At 32.6% G+C, this 27,918-nt stretch overlaps 1 protein-coding gene across 1 annotated transcript; it reads left to right on the forward strand.

Moving 5' to 3' along the window:
• Window positions 1-27,871, forward strand: Tob (Transducer of ERBB2). Its single transcript, XM_090105731.1, has 4 exons — window positions 1-286; window positions 23,725-24,025; window positions 24,568-24,659; window positions 25,688-27,871. Exons 2-4 carry the CDS (start codon window positions 23,737-23,739, stop codon window positions 26,063-26,065), a joined length of 759 nt encoding a protein of 252 aa, XP_089961857.1. The 5' UTR covers window positions 1-286; window positions 23,725-23,736; the 3' UTR covers window positions 26,066-27,871.
• Window positions 27,872-27,918: the final 47 nt, after the last annotated feature.

Here is a 27,918-nt window from a genome sequence, read left to right on the forward strand (position 1 = left end):
CTAGCGAGCTCTCGGCAGTCTACAGCCCCACACCGAACCGAGCACACGTCTCCCCGGCGCCGCGCACTCGCGATCCACACCGAACTGAACCACGGAGCCGCCTGAAAATTTTTCCAAGTGTCATAGTTTTCTAAGTGAGACACTAGTGATTTATTTTTTTAATTCCGAACTGTGATAAGTCAGGCGAGCTGCGCGGGCGGGGCGCGTTCTGCTGACACACTGCCTCAGTCAGCCGACGGACGCCGAGTGGCACACACCATCGATTTTCTCCATACAACTGTACGAGGTACGTAATCACGTGGTCGTATTTTCATCGCGGCTATTTCCACGCGGCGCTTATTTTCGAACGATCTGCTTAGCGTTCAAGGCCGCAGCTGTTTGCTTTAACATTTACGTTAATGTTTTGATCTTGCATCTTAAACAGCCGTCGTGCTGATCGGCGACAGGGGAAGCGAATCGTTTTCATGGTTTCATGATCTTTACGTGCGTTCGGAATAAGTAATGCGATAACGACATGTTCAAGGTTAGATTTATATCGATGCTCAATGTTACTCTCGTGTGTTTTGATTTATTGTAATCATGTTACTAGTGTGTGCATTACAATAATAATAAGGCACAACGTCTCTATGTGAACTGCGTAAGTAGTCTTATTTCTTTAAAAATTATATAAAGTGCTTTAACTGCAATAAATCAAAATGTAGTTACTTAGCCCAAAATGGATTTTACCGTACTTCATTTCAAGATAACAACGGTTAGTGACTGAAACAGCTTCTCTAATCTGTCCGTAAAATATTGATTGTTAGATAGTGACGTAGAGGTTATAAATATTACGTTAGCAATACGCATCTGGCATCTCTTCAGATGAAATTCATTGAGACTCTTATATAATTAATTTATATTTACAAACACAAATTTATTTCCTTCATTCTACAAATGTTTACTATTTCAAATTATTTCGCGAGTGATTATAAATATATAAACTTAAAGTATAGAGTTATTCTTAATATTGTGTATGCTACGTAAATAATAGGCAGGTAGAGATTGTTCTTACTTCAATATATTATATATCTTCTTATATATAAAAATGAATCGCAAAATGTGTTGGTAAGCGCATAACTCGAGAACGGCTGAACCGATTTCGATAATTCTTTTTTTATTATATTCCTTGAAGTACGAGGATGGTTCTTATGTAGAGAAAACGTAAATATTATGTACCACGGGCGAAGCCGGGGCGGACCGCTAGTTATGTATAAAAGTAAACTTATTCTAGTACCGTTTGATAATGTAAAAATATATAAGTTATATGTACAATGTAAATTGGTAGTTCTGTATATTTTTAACCGACTTCAAAACATGAGGTTCTGAATTCAGCCGGTTTATTTTTTTAAGTTATTCGAATTGTTATCATTTAAACTTAGCGAAGATCAATGTGCACTTAACAAACTTAACATTTCTAAGGCTTTTCACATCAAGATCTAGCAAGTGGTTGTATTTTTTAAAAAATATGATTTTGCCTGAATATAAAGAATGAAGAATTAAAGTAACAGTAGATTTTGGATTCAACATAATATAGTCTATCTTTTAGTAGTTAGCGTATATTAGTTATATTTCTAAACTAAATATTAATTTAGAATGTTGTACTTACTGAGACGAAATATTGAGATTCTTTATGGTAGAGTTACTTATTTGAAATCCTTTATTCTTTATAAAAATATTAAATACATAGATATTCTAAAACTCATTCGTGTAAATCACACATACTAAATAATTTAAATAAGATAGAAAATTCAAAATTCTCTATCATATTTGTCTATCTGTTGTTTATCCCTTAAAATAATTGAAACACAGTGATAACTAATATATTAAAAATGTAATTGCGATTAAACTCCGTTTAAATAAGCTTCTTAAATCAATTGAACCAATTAATTGTTTAGTAACCATCAAACACAAAAAATCCCTTATGTACCTATAGTCCAATCCTACTTATTACGTTCATAAGCGAAATAATACTAAATCGGAAACATTGATTCGTTAAGTGACATTAAAATCAATGAGCGCGACTTACAAGGTGTCAGTGTAACACGTATTAATGTCAAGGCATAACCTATGTACCGATCTATTGTCCGATAAGTGGAACAGACTATAAATTATTTTTTTTTAACACTGAGAACGAATTATGGAAAAATAGATTGAAAGATATATTTGGTATTGAATTATAAGCATACAGAATGTTATAGTTAAGATTAAAAATACCAAATAGACCTTCATACGGCATACCATCTATATGTTTACAGATTCTTCTATATAATATGTCTATAGTCTATAGTTATATATTATAAACCCATGTAGGATGAATGGGCATTCAAATAGAAAGGGTAAAATAGGAGTCAATGTAGACCCGAATTTCTTTACCTATCTAATGTGCTTTTACCTTTATGCTTTAGTCCCTCTTCACTCACTCTCTTCATATTCTAAAAGTAGGTATTAAGAAAAGACCTGTCTTTCCAAACGCGCATAGATAACGATAATACAAATTTTATTACCCTACCCTACTACACTACATTATAAACCCATTCTTTCAAATACAATATGACTTACCAAATTTTCTATGTCACTAATAATATTATTTAATTCATTAGTTATCTATACTTTTCAAAATAATAATAACCACCAAAATTGTATTTACGTCAATCAAATTTTATTTTCATTCTCCCTTATTAGAACCGTTTACTCTATCACGATAATTTGACCAATACATTTGTAAGCTATTAAAAACATTTTAAGAACAAGAACGTTTTATAATGTTAATCAGGAACGTATTTGGTGTAACCCAATTTATTAACAGTCACGCGACGCTTTGGACCTGTCGAGGACTTTTCCTTTCATATATTTATAGTTTTCCTTTTGTCCGAGGAAACTGTAACTGTCCAATGTCCATTGTATTTTTACAAAGAAAACGTGTTTTTGAACGCATAGTAAAATAAAGTATTTTTTCTTTTAAAAAGTTGCTTTAATAAAGTCTCCTTAAATTTTAAGACAAGTGGTTTACTCCACAGACTACTACTTTAAGGGTATTGGTTTCTAAACTGATTTTTTTTTCTTATTTTTTTTAATTAAAAAGTTAAGTATAAGTAAAAAGACAAAACAATAAAATACCTACACCTGAATAAGGTTTACCGTAAATAGTTTTTAATCACAATTGTAACCAAAATATCGACATAGTCCAAGTAGGGATCTGAGATATGACGATAAACACGCGATACAAGGATTTACTGAATGAAATTACATTATTATGGGTATTTATTAAAATCTAATTATGTCACGTCAAATTGTACACTATAGTTTAGTATTTCAGGTTAATACTAACGTTACTTTAAAAATACTTCATGAACTTTTAACAAAAAGTATAATGATTTCGGTACGTGTACAAAATTATTCGTAAAATTATCATAAAAACGTGCGGAAAAAAGATCTTTATGGGCAATCAAAACAAGGAAATCTTAATAATTGCGATACAGATACGACACATAATATATACACTATTATATTTTATTCATTTTATTAAAACTCTATATTACTTTCGATGATAAACAAATCCTCCACATAAAAAACATTAAACAATGAGCTCCATAAGAAATCATTTATTACATTTACGATTCACAAGGCCAGCATTTCTTTCATGCGTGGTTTTTGGCATAGATTTTACAGAATATCGGTAAAGTTACCAAGGTCGGAATACTTTGCCAAGCCGCGGATCAATGGTTGCATGGTATATAAAAATGGTGGTCCACAAAGTCGGAATTTATTTTTATTTTTCGACAGTAGCCGGGGTAAATTTGGTCATTTGATTTTGTACGGCATCTGTGGCATACTATTTCTATACTACTTTTAATCAATTATTCCGCAACGCCGTACAAAAATCATGGAGACAAGGGGAGAAAATCTCTACCTGAACCTTCGAATTCTCATCTGCACTCAGGTGGACAGCTTACAAGTGACGTCATAGTGCTGAATTTTATTATTTTATGCTCTTATATACTGTCTAGATAGGTCACCTGGTGGGTCAAATGACCCATAATTTTTTCAACACGGGCCTGTAGTCTAATAGCTTTATATAGTTTAGAAACGATTAAATAATGGCACAGATAACATTTTATTTTTAAGGCATTTAAGAGATCTACCTTATTATGAGGTATAGTTGCTAGTTGCGTTTATAATTGAATAATAAGTTCATATTTCACTCATATTTTAAATAGCCTAAAGTAGCAAAATACGTTTTTAATTACACTTGGAGCATTTCAGCCTTAAATCTTAACAAACATTTGCCTGCCCTACTAGCCCATTTATTGCGTCTCGTTAGAGTTATTATTAGACGAAGGCTTCCAATGTAAAATGCATTTATTATTTTCACGATAACTCGAACAAATGTTGTTTTTGTTAAGATTTTCCTTATCAATTGTGAGATCGTGCGGCGTTAATTTTCTAACCGAATCATTTAAACGTTAATGTGTGATAATATAAAAATAAATTACGACACGTGTTTTCTGTTACGAATGTCCTTCATGTGGTTTATTTATAGTATAATCGCGAAGTGCAAATAGCGAAAGAGTCAGAGCCAATTGTTAATATCTGCTGTGTAAAGTTATTATTGCATTGTGACATATTGAAATAAAACTACATGTATGAAAAAACCTTTAACTTGAATACATTGTTGTAAGTAATACTAGTAGGTCATCTAGGTAATTTTCAAAGAAAGCAAGAACGATAAAAATATCTAAATAAAATTATTAATTATTAATTTTTGTGGCTACGATACGTACGATAGTCAAAAAAACAATAAAAAATTTTAAAAACATCTGCTGGCTCCTCTAAAAGTAGGTAGGTACTTACATACATTTATTATATACCTATTGAAATGTCAATCGCCATTGAAGTCATATTATACAACCTTCCTCTGCGTCTCATATCTAAAATCGTATAATTTAAACTTTAATTTATTTGCATTCCCATACCTCATTAATCAGTAAACTGAGATAACCGTCACATATTCAGAACGTCCGTCGAATGCCAAAAACTTACATCCGAATATAATTGGCATCACTTCAAAATACCAAAAAAATATGTACATGTCATGTGAACAATATGCATTATTTAACAAGCATTAAGCGCGTCACACACGGTGAAGATACTATAATATTTTATCTTAAGATACTGTAACATTTTATATTATAGTATCTTAAGGTATCCGGTATCAGCGTTCTGACCATCATTTTTCTTTTTGTCATTGCGTACTAAGACCCCTGTAGAACCGCCATCCTGTTACAAATGACCCACAAAATTTCGGGTCATTTGTAACAGGATGGCGGATCTTATATACCTATACTTATATACCTACGTACGTATATATATATCTTTTCTTTATTTCATTATCTATTTTTTATATATTCGGGATATATTTACAGAGTCGGTGTAGAGCATACAAATTTCAAGAAACAAAAGTAAAACTATATAAATTAAATTTATTTATTACTAAACTTATACATACAATCATTCTCAATTCAGTGTTCTCAATCAGGTATCTAAATGTAGTTAAACATTCAGATAATTAGATACCCCATTGATCAATCATTATGAGAATCTAACTTCTACATCAAACGTGCAACAAATGCCGTCAATACTTCCTTACCTGCCTTAACAATAAAACTAACCTTAGTTCTCTTGAAATGTTTAGAAAATTGTTCGTGAGATAACGTATAACAAGGTTCCAACAACCGACTAGGGCGGACAATATAGATGCTATTCGAGCAAGTTGAGGGTATCCCTGAGGAAATGCTGGATTTTCTCTTTGACTTGTTACCGAGATTCAATTGTTGTCGCATTATAGAATTTATTCTTACATAACTAGAACCGCGCACTTGAAGTTAAATTATACAATCGTTATTATCATTCGATTATCTGATGTTCCGATATTTTATTCATTGGTATATTTTTCCTAATTCAGATTTTTGCAAAACGAATTTAAATTTTTACTCAGAGAAACGAAAAATATAAAACATTTTAGTAAATTTTCCCTAAATTTGTAAATACTTCCTGTTTTTACAACTACACCATAAACTCTAATATTATAGCCTCTATAAAACGTGCTTAAATTATAATAAACCCTCGATAAACTGTGATTAAAACACATGACTTGTAAGCGGTGCTACGACAATCTTTGTATTTCTTTTAAAAGCTCTATATTTTAGCGGGAACATTTATCTTTTTATAGTATAGTAATTACTCAGTATGGAAGTCGATTCTTTTTAATGTGAATAATTACCGACTAATATTGTAACATCTGTACGTAATCACATGCTAACAACAAAACAATGCTATTCTTATTGTTATACTAGCTAGGATTGTATATATTTAAAGAATATATGAATATAACAGGAACACTGTGACGTCATAATGGCTGTATCATATGACAGGTGTGATGAATTGTGTTTAGATAAACTCAAAACCTGAGCTTATCACTTTAAGAAATCAATACTGCTTTTGGAATGAATCTGTTTATAGAATTATCGGAATCAATTCTGTACAGATTCCTTACTACTTAAAATTACATTTATATTGTATATATATTCTTCATTAGTTAAACTTTGTTTTAAAGTAATAAACTGAATATTCAGGGTGTCCCATTGTTGGTATACTAAGCTCAAAGGAGGTTACCTATAGTTTTGCATACACTGAGTACGTAAAAAATACTTATAAAATTCCAGACGCATATTAATTTCAAATAGATGAATTCTTAAAACTCTATGTTTTTAAAACCAATAACAAGCAACCCGCCCATCTTTGCTACCAGCACGTGACCTATCGTTTAAGATTATGTTTTCATGGACAAAATGCTCACATTAGCGAAGCGGTATATGCCGGCTGCGCGAAGCTAGAGAAGAAAACATGAATTTTCAAGAAAAATTTAGCAAAAATTTTTTGATGTAATTTGAATTTTTAACGTGATCAGTGTATGCAAGTCTACAAGTCCCTTCGCGCTTAGTATACCTACCAATAGTGGGACACCCTGTATAGTATTCGTAGAGCCTAATTTTAGTAGGACTCTATTTGCTCTTGTATCTTTGCGATTCTTCTGTAAGATTTAAATTTCATAGACTGATATTTCAGAGACCACATGCTTTGTAAAGAAAACTGATTTTTTTCCGCGTAGCATAAATTTAGACAGACATGGTTTGTGTAAAATGCCAGTTAACTAATTTCTTCATTTTTTTACATAGACTTATGCATTATGCAAATATTCTCATATCTACTTATGTAGCAATACGTTTGAGATACCGTCCGCCCTTGTTCCATATTAATTATTGCAGGTGTTCCTTCATTATCATTAATAAACATCGCTGTATGTTTTGCCAATTTCGACGTGTATTTTACGTAAATAAAGAAGAATACAGCAAAGTTAACGCAACATGGCTGTCAATTTTATATATTTTTATTTGTTTATTATTGCTAGATACTAGTGGGATACTAAAATAAAAGGCATTTTTGTTTGCGTAAGATTTATTCTTTACCTTCATTTAAAACTTTTACCAAAGCTTACGTGAAAGAGTAACAGATTTTTTTTTATAATTTTAGTATGGATAAAAATAAACTGCAAGTAACAAATAAACACGTTAATAACGCTAAAAGACCAGACATTGTGCTCAAAGTGTATATACGTACTTTATATGTATAAGAAATCTTGAAGCCATATCAATATAGAACATTCACGCATGAAGACGTTTACACGAGGCGGTATAATAACTTTCAAATCTTTGAATTTGTTATTTTTTATAATATAAAATCAGCCAGTTCGATTACTAAAACCTCATTGCTAGGTTTATAAAAAAAATATAATCCTCGGGTAGATTAGACTTAAATGCGCATAGTTCGTTTCTTTAATATAATTTAATATATCTTTAATCTAAAATATATTGATCTAGCTAGAATGTGACCTCTCGAAGATTACATTCCAGCCAGGCCTTACGTAAAATATATAACCTACTTAGGACTGATATCAATCGCTTAGGACATTATCCTTAAGTAACAAAATACATAGGTATATTTCCTAGATATACGTCTTTTCAACTATCGGTCTAAGAGTCTAAAGGATACCCTTTATATTTATGACTGGCCGCTCGTCCCGGCTCTGCCCAGGTTGACCCGGGATAAAAACATCATAAAAAGGTCTATGTTCATCAGTCATAAAGCAGGTTTATTTATTTATTTATTTATTATTTTATTTATTAAACAGGTCCAGTAGATTCGGAGCCTATCTATCCTATTTCCAATCCTATCCTATTTTCCTCCTTATAATATTATAGTGAAGATGTCTCCTATATTTTATATGCTGGCCTACAGAATAATTTAACAAAAAAATAATTTGATTACCACAGCAGTGATCATTTAGCAGCCAGTTGCAGTTAGTTATTTCAAGTTGTTATAAGGATATTGAATGATGAGGTCAAAACTCGGCCTCGGAACGCATCCGTCATAACTCATAACCAATCATATGTAATGTCATCACTGAATTACATTGAACAAGATTAATACTAGCGGTCCACACCGGCTTCGCCAGTGGTACATGTTTACGTTTTTTCTAAAAGAACTATCCTCTTCAAAGAATATTATGAAGAAGAATTAACGAAATCGGTTCATCCGTTCTGAGCTTAACAATACATTTTTATTATAAAGAGAAGATTTATTGAAACTGAATAAAAAAATATCTGTGAGCATAGTAGAAGTAGGTATCACTATAGATATAGTGGATACAGTCGAAGTTCGTATGATGTTTTCCATTTTCAATTTAAATAGCCATAAGAAACTTACTCAATTTATTAGCCTTATGTCGTAAAAGATACATGTAATTAAAATAACACAATTTAATGAAATACGAGTCATACTTTTACTATTGACTCTATCAGTTTTTAAAGGTTCTAGAATCTAGATATTATAATTTATTTTTAAAATTATAACTTAAATAACATTAAATGTAATCCAAAATCATTTTTCAGAATCGGTATACGAATTTATGCTTTCGCATTTCGCCGAAACCACGTCGATAAATCAAAATCAAGTTTCAGACTTCATGCATTTAAACATCACGTAACATCAAACGAATTATCTCACACTGAAACTAGAATATTCTGGAATCTTCGAGATGTAAACTATAATCGAGATGAATAGATAATCGTTTAGTTAATGAGTCTCACCTTTGTTAGTAAACTAACGCCTAGAGGACAGCTTTGTTATATTTTCATAATAGTGCCTTGAGCCGAGTTTCACGTGAATATAATATTCTAGATAGGCTCTCATTTTCTACAGCAATATTGATGTTTTTAATACGGAATACTATTTTTACGTTAGTGCGTATGTACCTAAACCTTTTTATTTGGGACTGAAAGTGTTAAGTACATTTTTTAATGTTCGTACTTATTACTTTAAATTAAAATTTAAGATTAGTTCGATCCCATTCATAAAAAATATTTAATTAAAATAATATTTTTATCTATCTAATATTAATATTATTCAGTATTTTAAAGAGTATATTGCAATAGGACAAGGTTTGTTTGATCAGAGACTTTATAGCGTTATAAATAATTATTATTTATTTGCTTATAACAATCATTTTATGTAAGAATCCATTACCGCAGGTAACCACAATACGGCAATTTGCCAACTCGTCTGTATTGGCCTTAATGATGTGGATAAGCAATATTAAAAACGTATAATAGTATTAAAATGTTAATAAAATGCACTTAACCTTATTTCCATTCCACACGCGACGGTTTATACAGTGACGTACGAACTATGTACATAAACGTTTACGCAATACCATAAGGATTAGCATTTATAAATACAGACGCATCATTTATAGCATATGTGATTATAATGCTGCAAATGACGTATTACAATGTGGAATAGAAAAAAATTATGTAAAACCGGCTACACACCTACCTGCAGCAGAGGCAACTTTGGAATTGCACCCTTAATTGGCTCCTTGTTATGTGTAAAGGGAAGCAGGGGCAATTTAGAGAACATCTGAAATTGCTCCAACCGCCGGCCGACCAACCGAGATTATTCCAATATTGCCCCTGCGGTAGGTACGTGAGTAGCTGGCTTAAATATACCCATTTATAATACGCAGGCTTGAAACAATTTTTCATGAACACACACCTAACTGCTAACATGACATGTCACCGTAAATCCCGCTTAAACCGTTCAAATTATTGCGAATATACGCGAATTTCAATTATGAGCTTTTATAATTTAAATTTAAATGTTATGTAGCTAAATCAAATGTTTCGTGTTTGTTATTTAAACACGCAGCGCAAACAAGCCGTGTCACGCATCACGTGCTTCAACGCCCAAATAGATACGATATTTTCGTGACGAGATTTATTTTGAAGCTTTAGAACTAACGTTTTTAGATTTCTCGTAAATCAAACTATGACTGAGGCTTCCCTCGCGTGATGTTCGAACATAGGTAGCTCTTGTGCTCATCTAAATGTTTTATCAAAAAGATCGGATCGATCAGCTGATCAATCTTTACTTTTAAGTAACTGGTTTTAACACCACAATCGTTATATTTGTGTATATTGAATAAAATATATCCAAACATTTGTATTCAAAAGAACTGCAATAAATGCTTCTCATGAACAAAGTCATAACAGCTCGTATTGTTGTAATTCAAACAATAGACACATAAAACGTCTATCCACTCTTGTCCCACTGCCAGCGATGAAGCGACCGTGACATTGACGACCATCACGCAACGCCAACCTTGCCTTGTGACTTGTGACCACGGAGTTTTCAGACAAAACTTCAATGACTATCCACTTAACTGATTAGCATAGTTCGCACAAGTTACGTGAGCGCGTGTAACATTTCATAATGTTACCCTAAAACGCTCTAATGATAACCGACCTCAGGGTGACCTCTTGAAGAGGTCGTATGTTGCAGTGCACACTGATTCGATAGGATTTAAGCTATCTGATAGCACCCGCATTTGCATTATAACCTTGTGATGTCACAGGCCGCAATCGACGTCGCGTGACATCATTATCGTGTGCCATTCATTTGGAACCATCAAACGATTTTTTAACATTTTCGCTGTACATCGTCGCCTGACCTCGCGAATGTCACGGACGTTGCGTTGGTGAACGCGAAACGTTTTTTAATTATCTCATTTACACGTCACGCGTTACGAAATTGAGCTCACGAGAATAAGTACCTAGATAATCTCATTGAGTTAGGACGTTTATTTAGTTATTGTAGCACGTGATGCTAATATCATATTTATTAAACTGTTATGCCTGACAAAAACGAAATAGACGATTCTATAAATAGCATAATATTTTGAGAATAATAGAATTTCGTTCATTTCTATAAGATATTTTTGGCTTTGATGTTATATTCGTCAAATTCTCAATGTAAATTCCCAGATAATATCTTTAGAAATGATACAATAACATTGTAGGCATTCTTTATCCGAATTAGGAGCTTTCCATTCATCATTTTGTACAATACAGGAATAGTTAGGAATTTAGTTCTTCATGAAGTAAACTTAATATCCAAAAATATATAAAATTTACTTATAAATTGATATGAGAAATCAATACTAAACCAACATAGTAAAAGTCCTAAATAAAGCGTAGACTACACCAATCAACTCTACAGGTAAAACTAAATAATTCAGACGACACTTTCAAGGACTTGAAACTATAATTATAATGGATGCATGTCATTGATTGATACTCACAATTTACTGACCTTGTTTGTAATCGTGATGATGAACGGTCTTTGTCGGAACCAAAACTGATGTGACATGATGTTCATTTGGTTTACATACGCATTTGTATTGTGACGATTTAGTTTTGAGTGTTTGAAATATAGGTTATATGAGGATTATCGTTCCCTTAAGGATAATTGTGGTGGATTGAAGGTAGTAAATTGTATTTATAGTAGAAGCTTTGATATGATTTATTCAGTTATTAATGATCTGTTATTAGGTTAGGTATATTAGACTTATTATTGGGATAGTATTTTAAGTTTTATGGTTAGTGTGTACAAATGAATGTTACCTATATATTATCTACTAGCTTTCCGCCCGCGGCTTCGCCCGCGTTTTCAAAGAAAAACCCGTTCCCGTAGGATTTCCGGGATAAAACCTATCCTATGTCCTTTCTCGGGTATCAAAATATCTCTATACCAAATTTCATGCAAATTGGTTCAGTAGTTAAGGCGTGATTGAGTAACAGACAGACAGACAGAGTTACTTTCGCATTTATAATATTAGTATGGATAGTATACAATCGGATTAGTATATATTTTAAATCAGATAAATCCAAATTCTGGGTGATTAGATCCAAAAAGAGCTTTGATTTATTTTCACGTTCAACTTTAACTATAAATCCGAATAAGCTTAGATATATTTTTATCTCTCGATAAAATCTTTTCTCGAAATTGGCCAGTCTTCATATTAAGTTATTTACCTAAAAAACAAGAGGTATCTCACACCTCTCTTGAATAATTCCCTACCTTAGTAGATAAACTTGTAATTTCGTCATAAGTATTTACTTGACACTTAACAAGGAAGATCGTAATAATCATTTTTTAAACGGAAAATTCTTTACAAATTGAAATAAATAGGTTTCTAGAACAACCACAAACTGTATTCTATAGCACTATAAATATCAGTACGAACCAAAACGCGAAGAAATATTTTGTCGCCAAAATAACGCCTACACATGAAGGCTATACAAAACCGATAAATTATTACAAGACATGACTGAAGTTACATCTATATTATGTACGAATACGGTTCGAAAATAAATTCGAAGAAGTTTCCAATAAAATTATTTACATTTCTTATTTCTCTCTCGTAAGTATAGGAATTCGATCTTGCTGGCGTTTGCCTTAATTAGGTAATCTTTCGATTGTATTTGTCATGTAGTAAAATTTATATCGTAAATGTTTTTTTTTAATTAGCTTTTTGTTAACAAAAGGTTTTCTAGGATGAAACTGAAAAGCATGGTAATTTTACAAAGTACATATTCACTCATAAACTTAACTTAAAAAATAACTATAAATATAAATTTATAAAAATAACTATACTTAAATATGAATGCCATAAAACCAAAAATATCAATAATTTAAACTTCAAAAATAACTTTTAACTACAAATCTCGTATGGTTCTATGATAGGTATATAAGGGTATAGAGTATGCTCATATCTAATCGTCTTAACACGTGCCTTATTCCATCACTGACATAATCATTACACCGAGCTAACAATTAAATTAATACAAACACACATTCATCCTTAATAATTCACTAACATGGAAATATCCCTCATCCATCAAACACGTATAAAACAGAGAGGAAATGGGAGTAAATATAACGAACGTCCTCCGATCCTACATCAATCAAGTTTTTCCCGCGATTCGGGGATCTATGCGATATAAATGGCCAACATTAATCATTATAGATGGACGTTGTTTGGCCCACTTTCTTTTGGGAACGCTTTATCGTCCCATATCTCACTCGCTTTTCGTCAATTGAGGACGGGAATTTTATACTCTGTGGCCCTGGATGGAAATGCGGTTATTTTTTATCTATTCTTATTGTAATGTGGCCAAAACATATTTTTTGGATAGCTTTATGGGGTGTGAAATAACATGAATAAGACATAGGTATACATTTATACTGTTCGTCACTAAAATTATACGAAAAACGGATATATATTAACTTTATTCCATATTTACAAGTAGTTTGCCAAATGCCAAAATTTAATCATCAACTTTTCCTCTTTCTAGATTAAACTAAAATGTAAGTACATATTTAAATTTAATTTTGTACTTAAATAACAAATATTATAATGTTATGTAGGTTTATACCTAATACATATAATAATTACAATCATGTCGATAATTTTCTTATTCAATAATGTAAGTAATAGCTTTTAAAGGAACTTCATTTGCGTAAGTTATGTATGAGGAAGGCTTTATTACGAAGTAATATACAATTAAAGGGGTATGTCTTCTCTAATTATTAAGTAATTGAAACATTTAATTACGTATATTTAATTAAGCTTTATAATATACATAATATATTATACGCCATGTTATGTAGAGCCATACATTGTTTTTCCTTATTATAAAAAAAAAATGTTTTTCATAAAATATATTTTCATTCATTTAAAATAAACATGAAAATTTTCGATTCAATTATTTACAGCCGTTATTGTGACTCTAGTGTTGAATTTTAAAATTGAACAGTTATCGAAATCAATTTTCTCAAGAAAATCTCTATCCATTACGCCTTTTATGATATAAGAATATTTGAAAAGCGTATTAGAAATACAATAAACTAAAACTTTGATCTCTATATCACTTTTACTGCCTATTTTATATTCACGCAATACAGACCAAAATATTCACTTATCTTTATTGCTCTCCACGCAATCTCATTCCATTTACTCTGCGTCAGACCAACACACATACACTATAATATTGTACTATTATTTATTCTCCAATATAGGTCAGGGAAATGTTTCAAAGTTACGCTATAACAATCAGAAACAATCATTCCTCACACATTCCGTTGCAACACGGGGTTAATTTACAGCAGCTTCGTTACGTCACATATAGAAAAATAGAATACAGGAAACTAATCTTTATTAACGTTGCACAGAGTTTAATTTCCCACACCACCGCTACGACCGAGACCTAGCTTCCTAATGTGAAAAGTTTGACGTCAGCGCGTCCCGCATTTCCCGCCCTTGTCTGAGCTACGCTATTCGCTAACATATGTTACTTTGTGGAGAAATTCTACTATTCCCAAGCTTTATTGTGAATAAAATTCTCGCTTTGACTGCGTTACCTATGTACAAGACGATTTTAAATTGCTCTGGGAATATCCCGTTGTCAGTGCTCGTGTGTGGAATTTCTAAAATTTGGCACAAAGGATATCCTCGCTGTGATAAGAACTTTTGTTTAATTTTTACTAGGTACAATAAAAGTTTATGAATATACACTAAAACTTTTAAGATAAAACCTTATATTTTATACATTATTTTTTATTTACCAGACCATTCTTGACGTAGGTAAGTAATTATTTCTCAATTTCAAATTATTAACGTTGAAAGCAGAAAAAGTAGAATTATTAAAAGCGTTATTTGCCTCATTAAATTTAACATATATTAAGCATGGATACAATTTTAAATATGTTAACAAAGTAAAGTATTATTCACGATATGTAAATATATATTCGTGTAACGCGTATTTAAGAGCTCTCCGCTAATTATCTGAATATCTACATAACGAGGCGGTCATGAAAAATGTACACATTCGTTACCGACCGATGGTTGCTATATGAATAAAATTTTATTTTATGGAATATATTTTAAACACGGCAATAATAATATGTGTATTTAAACGCAATACATATATAAAGCATGTTAACTATGTACTAAACTAACAAATGATAAGTAGGTACCTATTGGTAATTCAGAAGTTTTTAACTGTATCTGTTATCTCATAACTAGCTATAAATAATGAGTATTTGGTAGCTCTACGTTGAAACTTTACGTTTATTAATTTTACTATTGATAAGAATTTGGTGACATAACACTTTTAGAACCTATGTATTGCTACATACATACATGTTATTTCATAATCACTTACGTCGGAATGTCGCGGTCGGATGAAATGTTTGCTTCGTCCAAAGAAATTTCTAGAATAAAACCTAACATTATGAATGATGATCGTAATTTTATTGCATCAACGTCAACAGTCTATTATAAACCCCGATGATATTACCATAACATTATATAGATTTGAATTGTATTGAATATTTCATGAGCTCAATACCTTATCTATAATTCAATCTGTTTATGCCGTAGTCCCTTTATCATATTCCATATAATATAGACAAAGGACTTGTTTACGATCTATGTTTGTTCAAAACGCCAATATAAATAGACGTTTGTACGTAATCTAATTGACTTTTGTTGTTTTTGTTTTCTTTCATTTTGTTGTCCTGACAATACTTATTTACTTCCATAATTATTGGCATATCGTATATTGTATATTAAAATCGTATTCTTGTTTTATTTTTTATCATCTGTGTATGTAGACCCATATTTTCATAGGATAATATGTATACCGCAATACTAATAATTTTTCTATTATACTTATCATCGGTTTTTACTACCGTGAATTATATGTAAATGACATAATTATTCCAAATCATGATCACATGAAATGCGAGGTTTACATCAATTTAAAAATTGATGTGAACCCGAAAAAGAGCCAACAAGCGAAAAAATTACTGAAACTGCTGCTAATCAATCAACGTATATTTCAAGGTTACGTAGATTCTGAGTAATCTATCACGATTTCTGACATCTTCGACTTATACACGTGTAACGTAAACAATCGAGGGACTTCCTAAATTTCCACGTAACAACGTGTTTTCGTGACACAACTATTGTTATACCTATTTGTCAATTTATTTCGGGACGATTATATTTAGTTGTTTTCTTCACTATTTTTGTGTTTTACTATTTGTGTGTATTTATTTTAATATTTTCCTCGTACCTTATTTATCTGACAATATTATGTTTTAAGCCACAGAGCTTAATGAGGAGGTATTATAGCATTTCGGCACCGGCTACGCTCGTGCGGGTTTTTTTACACAATATAATATTTCCACCCCCTATATCGAATTTTTATGTATATTTTGTGGCAGTAGATTCTATCCAATAATGTAAGAGCATTTATCAAGAATTTCTTTTACTTTATATTACCTACTTGATTACCTATTCATTCTTATTTATCTTTTAACTTTAATTACTGCCTTGAAACACTACCCAAAGATAATAAATCTTAAATTTCAAGTTATTTATCGACTACGTTTTCTGCATTGATTACAATAATGTCCCTCTGACTAATTATACGGCGAAAGTCAATTAAATTTCAGCAATAACTTCGTTTAATCTACAAATTGGTTTGAGACTGTAAAGTTTGTACCTAACGCCAGCACTGATATTGAAAACTGCGCAAATTATTTCTAATTTACGGCTGTTTCGAAGTCGTTACTAGTAATCAATCGAAATTAATCAAATATGCTAATGCAAGTGAATTAATTCTAGATAATTGACTTTCCCAAAATAGCTATTAAATGTGATAATAATAATTAATAGACAAGTCGTAGCTTAGTATATAGTATAAGTAAGTACTAAATACAATAACAGCATTATGTGGAAGTACTGAGTATATTTTTAGCATCGTTTATCCTGTATATATCATACTAAAAAGCACATGCATTAGTTATACAGTATTTTAAATAAATTAATATTTTAAAAGTCAAAGAATAAGTGAGCGTAAAATCTAAAAGCGTTTCAGTGAAAAACACGTGAAAACACAAACTCAATTTACGCTCCGAATTAATAATTCGAGCTTCACCTTTCGAGTTAATGTTTAGCAAATGACTTTAAAAGTAGGACGCGTGGAGTGCGGCCATACAACCAATAATTACGAATATCCTCCCAAAAATGTTTCATTAAACGCTAACAAACTCGTTGAGATACGGGTCGCGTTTGCTGAGCGAAAATAGCATTTATGTTCTCAACATACAGTGCATTTTGTTGCAGTGTTGTTGACTGTGCGCTTGCAAACCGCTGATAACCCACATCGTTATCGAAACCATCCCAAAACACGTGTGAAAGTGTATGTACGTTAATTTGCATAGCATGATAAGAGAATTAGGGTTACTCACTTCGCAATGTACCAAAATTTCCAGCATAATATAATATGAATATTCCTACATGTACAAATCTATGTAAATGTGCAGTTTGCAGTGGGAATATGAAAGCGGGACTTACAAAGTTTATTTCAAGCTTACCGCTAAAAGCCGTACTAACTAAATAATAGTAGGTCCATACTTTTAATACATAAGTTGGCGAAATACTTAGTCCAAGTAGAAACAGATGTTCTCCCCGGAGGTCTCTCTTCATATTTTTTTTCTCTTCTTACCTACTTGTTCGTTGTATCCAACAACAGATAATAATATATTAATATTTATGAAATTTCAGACTTCTTAAATTTATTAATATACCATGCTTTTGTGACTACTTTTGCAGCTTCTAATATCATTTTTTTTTTTCAGTAAAATGACGTGACGGTAATTGTACCGTGAATTGTCACCCTAGTCATTGCACTAGGGTGACAATTCTCTCCACTAAATGAAGTGGGTCAATTTTGAACTATTCACACATAAAGTACTACATAAAATCACCCTATTATCGTAACAATTAATCCTTTAATACATTAAGGATCGGGTTTGGGATACGAAATAGTGGCCTAGGGATGGAAATATATAGCTTTAGTTATATGGATGCTGAGCTACTATCGTCCGAATAGCGATAAGAGAACCCAATAGAGTACCTATATACATATAACAATATAAATAACAATATACATATACTGGGTGTGTAGAACAAACTTGGTCATGGATTTTTATTTTCAACTCAATTGGTACCTACCCTTTTTTAGCAGGAAATTTGAACTAGTCTTCATGAAAATAATACTTCCTAGGTACTATAATCATATTGTGATATCGAAATACTAAATGTTCGGTAATACCAAAATGTATTCTTGATACTCATAAATTTTAAACCCAATACAATATTTGATGTTAACTAATCTATCTAATACATATATATACAGTATACATAACGACATTACTACCGCAGATGATATAATACTGTTACTACATCTAAAATAATCGAATACCTCTTAACAGAATAGCAATCTATACTAATATTATAAAGCTGAAGAGTTCGTTTGTTTGTTTGTTTGAACGCGCTAATCTCAGGAACTACTGATCCGATTTGAAAAATCTTTCGGTGTTAGATAGCCTATTTATCGAGGAAGGCTATAGGCTATAATATATCATCACGCTTAGAACAACAGGTGAAACCGCGGAGCACAGCTAGTTTATAAATAAAGTGCCATTATACCGCTAAATAAACTGTGAGCCAACAACGTCCTATAAATTGATTACTTTCCCAACCGGAAGGTATGAGGGTAAAGTACCTCAAATCTGCTGATGAAGGCTCGTAGGCGGAAAATTCGACCAAGTATATTAAACTTGTAAGCAAATTTAATTATATCGGTAATCTGTAAACTTGGGATACGCAGAGTTTCTGATAAGAGGATAGAAAATAATACACCAATTAATTACTTTTATTTAATTTATTTTTGATTTTATTTAATTTATCTCTGATTTTTTTTCGTGTCGTGTAACTGTAAATGGAAGACACAGGCTCCTGAAAAACAGTTCTTACTATCTTAGGAGCCTGGGTCGCTCTAATTTGTAAAATGTTTTAAGTGGAACAAATGATTTATTTATTTATTTATTTATTTATTTATTTATATTAATCTATAATTTTATATAAGGCTAAATTTTAAACGAAAAACAATATTTTTAACAGAAGTGCTATCAATTGGCTACAACTACACTCGACGTAGTTTTTTTTCAGTATTTTTTTTTTCAAACATTGCCACTCGAATATACTTAGGTAAATGTTAAAATATAAAATATGTCCATAAATGTAGTGACAAGTTTTCACACTTTGAATATTAATATTAATGGAATCATTCAAAATGTTAATATTTATTTCGCGCTAAAATGTATTTCATCGAAACGCGAGTAAAATATGTAAATAGAAATGAAACTACCATCCAACATCCATTTGCGATGGCCGTCGAAGCGTAAAATTATTAAAATGTCCTCTTAAAGATATTATATCTAACACCCTTCGTGTTTGTAATCTCTACGTTAAAATATTTCACGCTATATGAACTGTTTTAGTAATAATTTATTATCAGCAAGGGTTCTAATTGAATAAAATGATAAATATAATGATAATACACCTACACCATTTGTAATTATATATCTCGTATAATTAATTACCTATACGAGATGATTTCATTATAATAGGTTTTTCCCAAAAAGTAATAATTGTGATCATATAATCTATTTAGTAATTAGGTTGCTTCGTTATCCGCATATCTTGACAGCTATTCCGTCTATTTTTTATATAAAAATATCCTCTGAATTCCAAGCCTGAAATGGATTATTAAGGCGTAAGAAAATATCACCATTTTATCCAACGATTACACACTAACGTAGATAAATACCGGCCATTTATAAACGTGTGGAGGGGGTGGAAATGACGTCTTTCCCTTTCATATACCTACTATACATAAGTTTCAATTCATACTCGTACTATAAAAGCCGTCGTCTCTTATATTCGGAAGAAATCTTTCTGATTATTTTATTTAACAAGTTTATTACTAAAATTACAATTGCGCATAAGATTATACATAAGAAGTCAAAAATGTTTTTGAAATAACCCACAAATCTAAAATATTATAATTTTGCGTTCATAAAACATGAAACGGAGTAAATAATAACTTAACTGTATTGTTAACTCAATGTAATGTAACCGCGAATGCTTCAAGTACCTTCTACAACTTCTATGAATAATAATTTCACAAGCGTAACATTGAAATACGGTTTTGTTATAGCGATAATTCATGATAAGTTAAGTGCCGTGCCCCTTTGTAGCAATAAGATGAAATGTTACTCAGTACTTGAGGTTTCTATTATATTATATAAATATAACATTTATAGATTATAATATAATAAAAGTATAAAACAAAACATCAAACTCTGCCAAGTTCAAACTCATTATTTATTCAGTTAGACTTCTTCTAAAAGCACTTTTGAATCGTACATATTTTTAACATTTACCATCGATTTGGAAAGCAGTATCTATGGAGAAGAACCGGCAAGAAACTCCATAGTTATAATTTAAAGTACAATCTCTATGAAGCAAATTGATTAGGCACATAATCGCAGCTCGGTTCACGCGAGAGTATTTCTATAAAGATAAGCTTCCATTGTATTTAATGTGCTCAGATAACTTAGACGTCCTAGGGCTTGTGAAAGTTGTGTTCATATTATCATGCTATCTAACGTGATATAATATATATTTTAAAGTTCATTCAATTTTTAGGGCTTTTTTGTCAATATATTATGCTAATATGTACCTTACTATAGTGTATAGATTACAATTTATAATGTAGAGATCATATAATATTGTATAAACCTAGATTCGTAGTAATTAAAACCAAAAGATATATAATATTTTCTTTACACAAGAAAGCAATTCGACATCAATTGTACAATGTATATTGTTTCCGTACAGAACAAAAAGAACGTATTTAAAAGGAGCCATCCTTAATTACACCCAGAAGTCAAATTCGGCCGGCGTATTTCGCCAACGCAGTTGCTGAAATTGCGACCGGGGATTCTGACCTTTACACCTATTGTTACAAGTGATTTTATTGAATGTACACAGTCAGGGGTTGTCGGGCAGTGGGGCGCCGGATCGATACAGGGATATAAATAGGACAGCCGAACTTAACCGCACGCCCCTAGAACGTTTTTATTGTAAATCGATAGAGATGAGATGCTGTTGTCAGCAAGGGTTAATAAAGACTGATGGTCGGGAGCCGTCAAACAAACTTAGACTTGGTAAACTGGTATATTGTAAGTGATCTATTTTAGCACGATTTTGTTAACAGCTACAGAGTAGATATTGAAAGATTGAGTAGAAATTAAAAGTTAATTTTTTTTTGGTTTTCTGTAGTTATAACAAGATTATTTTAAGAAATCGGTCACACATAACTTATTATTTAGTGTTATTTTCATAGCCTAGTTTTATAAGAACACGGTCCACTTATTTCGGGGTTAATCATTATAATGCTTTCCACGTTATCTAATTATAGAGACCTTCAATTAATTTATACATCGTTAGACATATTTGGACAAGTCATAGCTAATGGATCTTAGTTTGTTTATGTAAAAGCAATTACTCGTCGCCTCTATCTAGTAATTTGGGTTCCTAAGTTTTAAGGCTATATGTGATCAATTTAATGGATCCTATTAATTTGTTTTCAATATGGAGTTAGTACTCTTGTTAGGCTTTGACTTATCTATTACAGGACGCAAGGGAATTGAATTATTTAGGGTTTGAATAGGTGTACTAGTTTCTTGAACAGGTTGGAATAGAAATAAAGATAATACTAATGTATTTTGAATAGTTTTTTATTTAGAATTCTGGATTCATTGTTTAATTAAAGAGATATCTTTAGTCAATCTTTTCGCTTGAAACCTGGCTGCTTCTTTGGTTCTTTCTCAAAGTTTTCCTGGCTGCCTTTTAACCTAATAATTCAAATTTAAACTTCTATCTATATTTATAGCTAATCTTAGTTGTTCTGTTTCCACTAGCTCATTTGTTTATAAAGGTCACCATACAAGCGCACACAAGAACACTGACCTGAATTGCTATAGTTTCGCAAAACTTTCCATGCGTAACTAATTGTACACGAAACTTGGGGATATCGCTTCAACTTTAGCGTCAACCGCTCACAAACTTATCTTCCCGTAGGCTCACAAAGGGTTGGCCCTTCCATTTATTCCACGATCGCGTTATCTTAGCCGAACGTTCAAAAGTTTGCCTTCGCTTTCAAGGCTTTTTATGTCCATCTATTCTTATCGAGACGGCTTCGTTGACAATGTGGAGTGGGCTATTTATGTTTCGGCTTATTTTAACTTTCCCTTGCGTTTGTGGATTTTCACTTCCTTATGTTTTTTAATGGGATAATTTATTTCGACCGTTTTTTGACCCAATTCCTTATCTCAACGTAGCTGTAGTAATAAAAATATTCTAAATGGATTTAATAAAAATTTACAAAACGTTATTTTACTTTCATGTTATACTTAAACTTAATTTGACCTGAAAATTTAAAACTTCCATTTGTACGTAATAACTTCCCCATTTTCAGTTAGTCAACATGTATTTGATTACATTCTTGTTTAAAATGTAGCAATTTTGCTGCAAATTGAGGCTTTGATTAATTTAGTCACTGTGTATGACGTGAATGAGTTATATAAGATGAGAACTCAGTGAAGTTAATTGGCTGGAAAATTGAAAATAGGATTGATTGTACACGTGTTACAGTGCTTTTACAAATGTTTCCATTTTTTGCTGTACCTATAAACTTATTGTTATTCAGTAAATAATAACTGAATGAAAAGTTTAAAGTTTTTAATCATTCATTCCAAATTTACAATCGATTCTTACCGCGTTGGATTTCGTTTCAGTCAATTATTATCCATTAGAATACTTAAATAATAATATGGACTGTGCCTGCTCAAAATGTTAGGCTACTGTTTATGCTCATTCAACTGCTTATGTTTGCAAATTTCAAATGAATATCTATTCTGAGTATTTGCACAGTGGCAATCGATGGGACGATACAACTCGTAACAAATCGATGCCATGCACTTAGCTGTATTCTTATAATTAGACATGTTAAATGGAAATTGAAACCGTTTTCTGATGAAACATTTTAGAACTTCCCAACCCAATCGGTCATACTCAGTCTCTCCTGAGCGTGATAAGATTATATCTTCAGAGTTTATCTCGTGAGATGTCACCTTATTTATCGTATGATATATGATACCTACAGATTACTTCACAAAAATACAGTAACATTAACAATACGTGTAAATTTAAGTGGCGTTATTTTAGTATCATTTCTCTTGTTCCAGGGATAAGACAAAATGCATATTGAAGTCCAGGTGGCCCTTAACTTCGTTATATCATACCTTTACAACAAATTGCCCAGGCGGCGGGTGAACATCTTCGGTGAGGAACTCGAGAAGGCGCTGAAGGACAAATTCAGGGGTCACTGGTACCCAGACCGGCCATGCCGGGGGTCAGCGTTCAGGTGTTTGAAAACCGGAGGACCACTGGACCCAGTGTTGGAAAGAGCAGCGAGAGAATCAGGCGTTCCTGTTCGGGATGTTTTGGAACACCTACCACGTGACCTTGCTGTTTGGGTGGATCCAGGTAAATATAGTTTGAAAGCATTTACTTATAGAATAGGATTCTTAGTTATATTTTTAATGGTATATAATATATATTGACATGTGTATAGATAATAAATAAGTACCTAAGTGCAAAAACAGGTCATCCAAATGATTTCAAATTTTATGCCATTATAATATTATGTGACCTTGGAACATTGTTTTGCTCATTACTAGCGACATTTTAAATTTGTTTCTTCCTATAAAACTGACTAACGCCAGTTAAAACACGGTCCATTAAACGCTCTATTTAACTTATTATGTTTTTAACCGCAATAAGCACATCATATTGTACTAACAGTTGAGTTAATTGAGGTCGCTTTACAAATCCTGTTATCCTGGTAGGGAATCCTCTAGGTATATTAAGTAGTAGTTAGTACAAGATCACTGTGGAGTCCCTAGTTCCAATAATGGTTAATTAAATTTATATCCAAGGATCAGGATTTATGATTCTAGAATTTCTTCTCGCTTTTCTCAAAAGCAAGGAATTTTTCCTAATTAAATGTATTGTATTTATTGTTTCAGGCGAAGTGTCTTACAGAATCGGAGAAAAAGGTGCTGTGAAGGTTCTTTTCAGTAGTGATGAGAGAGCAGCGGAAGAACGAACTGACAGAGAGGTAATTAATTTATATCAAATATCAATATCTATAAATGTTAAAAGAATAAATAAAAAACGTTTAGCATACAAAGTAATATATTGTGCATTTTTAAAGCAGATTATTACTTCCATTTTTTGTAGTAAGCTCAATTTTTATAGAGGGCTATTGCCAATTAAAAACTCTTGGCTGATCTAATTCATTCCACGTGGAAAGAGCAAAAAAATATCAAAGCGAAATTGTGTCAATACAAAAACGCTCAATACCATTTAAAGATATCTCAACAGTATTTAAACTGGAATAAAATATTGTTTACAATAAATGTAGGCCACACGGAGACGCGAAATTTGGCAGATGTTCAAGTGGGACAATAAATTACGCAATAAATCAATAGCTGATCAAATGCAGAACTATCTCTATGTTGATAAAGTGTTTTATACTGTGCTACGGAATTGAGAACTTTCAATTATTTATTTGAATTTACGGGTGGAATAAATTATAAATTAAGTTATAAATTATCATGCTTACGAATTTTGTTCATTTTTTAATTGTATTGGTGAATACACCCCATAAAATGAATTCTTTAATTAAGCTCCCAATGCTCCCAACACTCGGATTCAAAAAATCATTAAAGGAATCAAAAATTAAATTCGAAATTGTCATGACAAATCATTTTATTGCCGTGTAACTAAAAAGCTGTTCATTTTTCATGAAGCGTATTATCGTGGTTACTGGTTTACGAATGACGGATGTATGTGAGAACAAATCATACATTGAGCCGGAAGTAAGAAGTAGGAGTGAGCGGAGAGCTTCATAGAGGATATTTAATTTAACGTATAAAGTTGAACTCTATCATACAATGAGAAAATAATTTAATTGGAAGAACAGAAAAGTTTAAATAAAATATTGAAATGTGATGCTGCCACGCATTGATTAGAATACTTATGATTTAGAAAGCTCATTTATATATTACTCATAGAGTATGTGAAGATGTCTGTATAGTGTTGATAATGAACCAAGAGATTAATAATGATTTAATCTTGTTGCAGGTGACCCGCGCGTTCAACCCCGAGGCGCAGTGCTTCCGGCCCGTGGAGCCGGTGGCTGCGCCGTCGCCCCCCGCGCCCGCCGCCTTCTCGCCCGCGCCGCCGTTCCGCGCGCAGCCGCTCACCTTCACAACGGCCACGTTCGCGCAGACCAAGTTCGGCAGCACCAAGCTGAAGACGAGCAGCAAGCGCGCCAACCGCATGTCGCCCACCGAGTTCAGCAACTACATCAAGCAGCGCGCCGTGCAGCAGCAGCTGGCGGCGCGCGCGCTGTCGCCGGCCGCGGATCCGGCGGCGTACTTCGTGTCGCGGCGCGAGGCGGCCCCGCCCGCCGCGCCCCCCTACCCGCCGGCGCCCGCGCACCTGCTGCTCGCCAACTGAGAGAACTAGCCGCCTCGCGCGACCCGCTCATAGAGTCTACTTTTTTACGAGAGAGACGCGCGCCGCGATTTATTTTTTTATTTTTCGCGGGGGCGTCCCGCGCCGCCCGCCGCTTGTGATATCCGTACGATTTTTCATAACTTTTTGTATTCTCGTTCGTTACGTCGATGTGTAAATTTATCGATAGAAGCAATAATCTGCCGCGCGACTCGCCGGCGATTTATTTTCTTACTATTTAAAGCCGAGTCGACTTTTAGATGTCTTCGTTCGATATCGATATAATATAATATTATGCGTAGGGTAAGAACGAGAGGCCGAGTGGCCGTGCGCTTACGACGACGTACCTTCATGAGCGAGCCTGTATTCATTCGTCCTCCGATCTAAGAGAATACTAATATTTAAATATGTATACTTTATATATTCGTACGCGAAACGTCTAATTTTTCACGTTTAAAGGCCAATAGAGAAATTACATATTTTTAATATTGAGAAATAAATTCATACTTTCTAAGATATAGCGTACTGTTGTGTATTCGACTTTTGTATGTAATGATGTTTGCATATCCGTTCGGACGCGGTCGGACGGCGCGGCGGGCCGCCCGAAGGCGTCGGAGATCTCACCTAGTATAATCATCACTTGTACGATTGTACCCTTATAATAATTATAATATACATAAATATATTATAGGATTAGCTACGTTTCAATCTAACAGTATTTTTTTAAGAAGATATTAGTCCTCGTGTACATTGCCGGACGACCGCATCTAGGTGGCCGGACTTAGTCTGTATCGTATACTTATATAATGTTATTAATAAAAAGACGTGAATGTGAATAAATGAATAAAAAATATTTCTCAATTCATAAAGTAACTGGTGCATGCAAATTCATAAAGTAAATACTATGTGTTATTTATCTTTTTTATAATTCACTTGGCAACGGCGAGTGTTTCAATCGAGGTTCATAGTTGTAGATGGCTGTGCTTAGGTATGCAGTAGTCAGCTTGTCGTTGGTTGCGACGGGTCGCATGTCGCCGTCGCATGACGTCACACGCTACGGGTTCGTCCACATGACCAGCATCGTGTTATTGCGAGCGACTCGCGGGCAGGACGGTGCGGGTTGCTCATCCATTCACATAACTCCAATCAAACTGCATCGTCTCTCGCACGTCGCTCGAAAATCGAAGATGCACATTAAAATAAAGCTCAAAATCATGTCTTCTCGCAAACGTTAGCTAGAGCGAGATCACGATTTCGAGTTTTCTTTTTCATAGTTTAACGCATTTTCCTTTATAGAGTACGCTGAGTGATGTTAATATAATTTGTGTTCATATGCTATGCTATAAAATTGCGTGGTCGTGTAGATAACCGTTTTCAAAGCACAACAATGACAAGTTGTACATACGGAAATGTGCACTATTTTTTTACGATTTTTATATTTTGATTTAGATTAAGTGTAGTTGTATAATTTTAATACCTTAAAGTAATTTATTGATACCCTATTCTTATTACGTAACGTAAAAGCTCGATTGAAAAACTGGCCAAGACGCTACAGTATTTTTTGTAGATAAAATCTTATAATGTAAGTTTAATATTACAACTTAGCGTAATGAGATTTTTTATTAATAAAGATACTTTTTATTTTTCCTTTCTTTTGTAAGATATATTCGATGAGGTGTTAAATATAGAATAATATTTGCATAATATAGATAGCGGTTCTCCATAACCGCGGATATAATTAGTCAATAATAATTTTTCATATTGTTGTACGACTTTTTAAGTTTATATTAAAATGTTTTGTGCAATCTATGATGTGTTTAAATTTCCTACTTTCCCCATGACCTACCTACCCTGTC

The sequence above is a fragment of the Colias eurytheme genome, chromosome 9, assembly GCF_061535395.1.
Source record: "Colias eurytheme isolate Ceu_HAF_F1 chromosome 9, ilColEury1 Martin Lab GWU primary, whole genome shotgun sequence".
In the NCBI taxonomy this organism is placed as follows: Eukaryota; Metazoa; Arthropoda; class Insecta; order Lepidoptera; family Pieridae; genus Colias; species Colias eurytheme.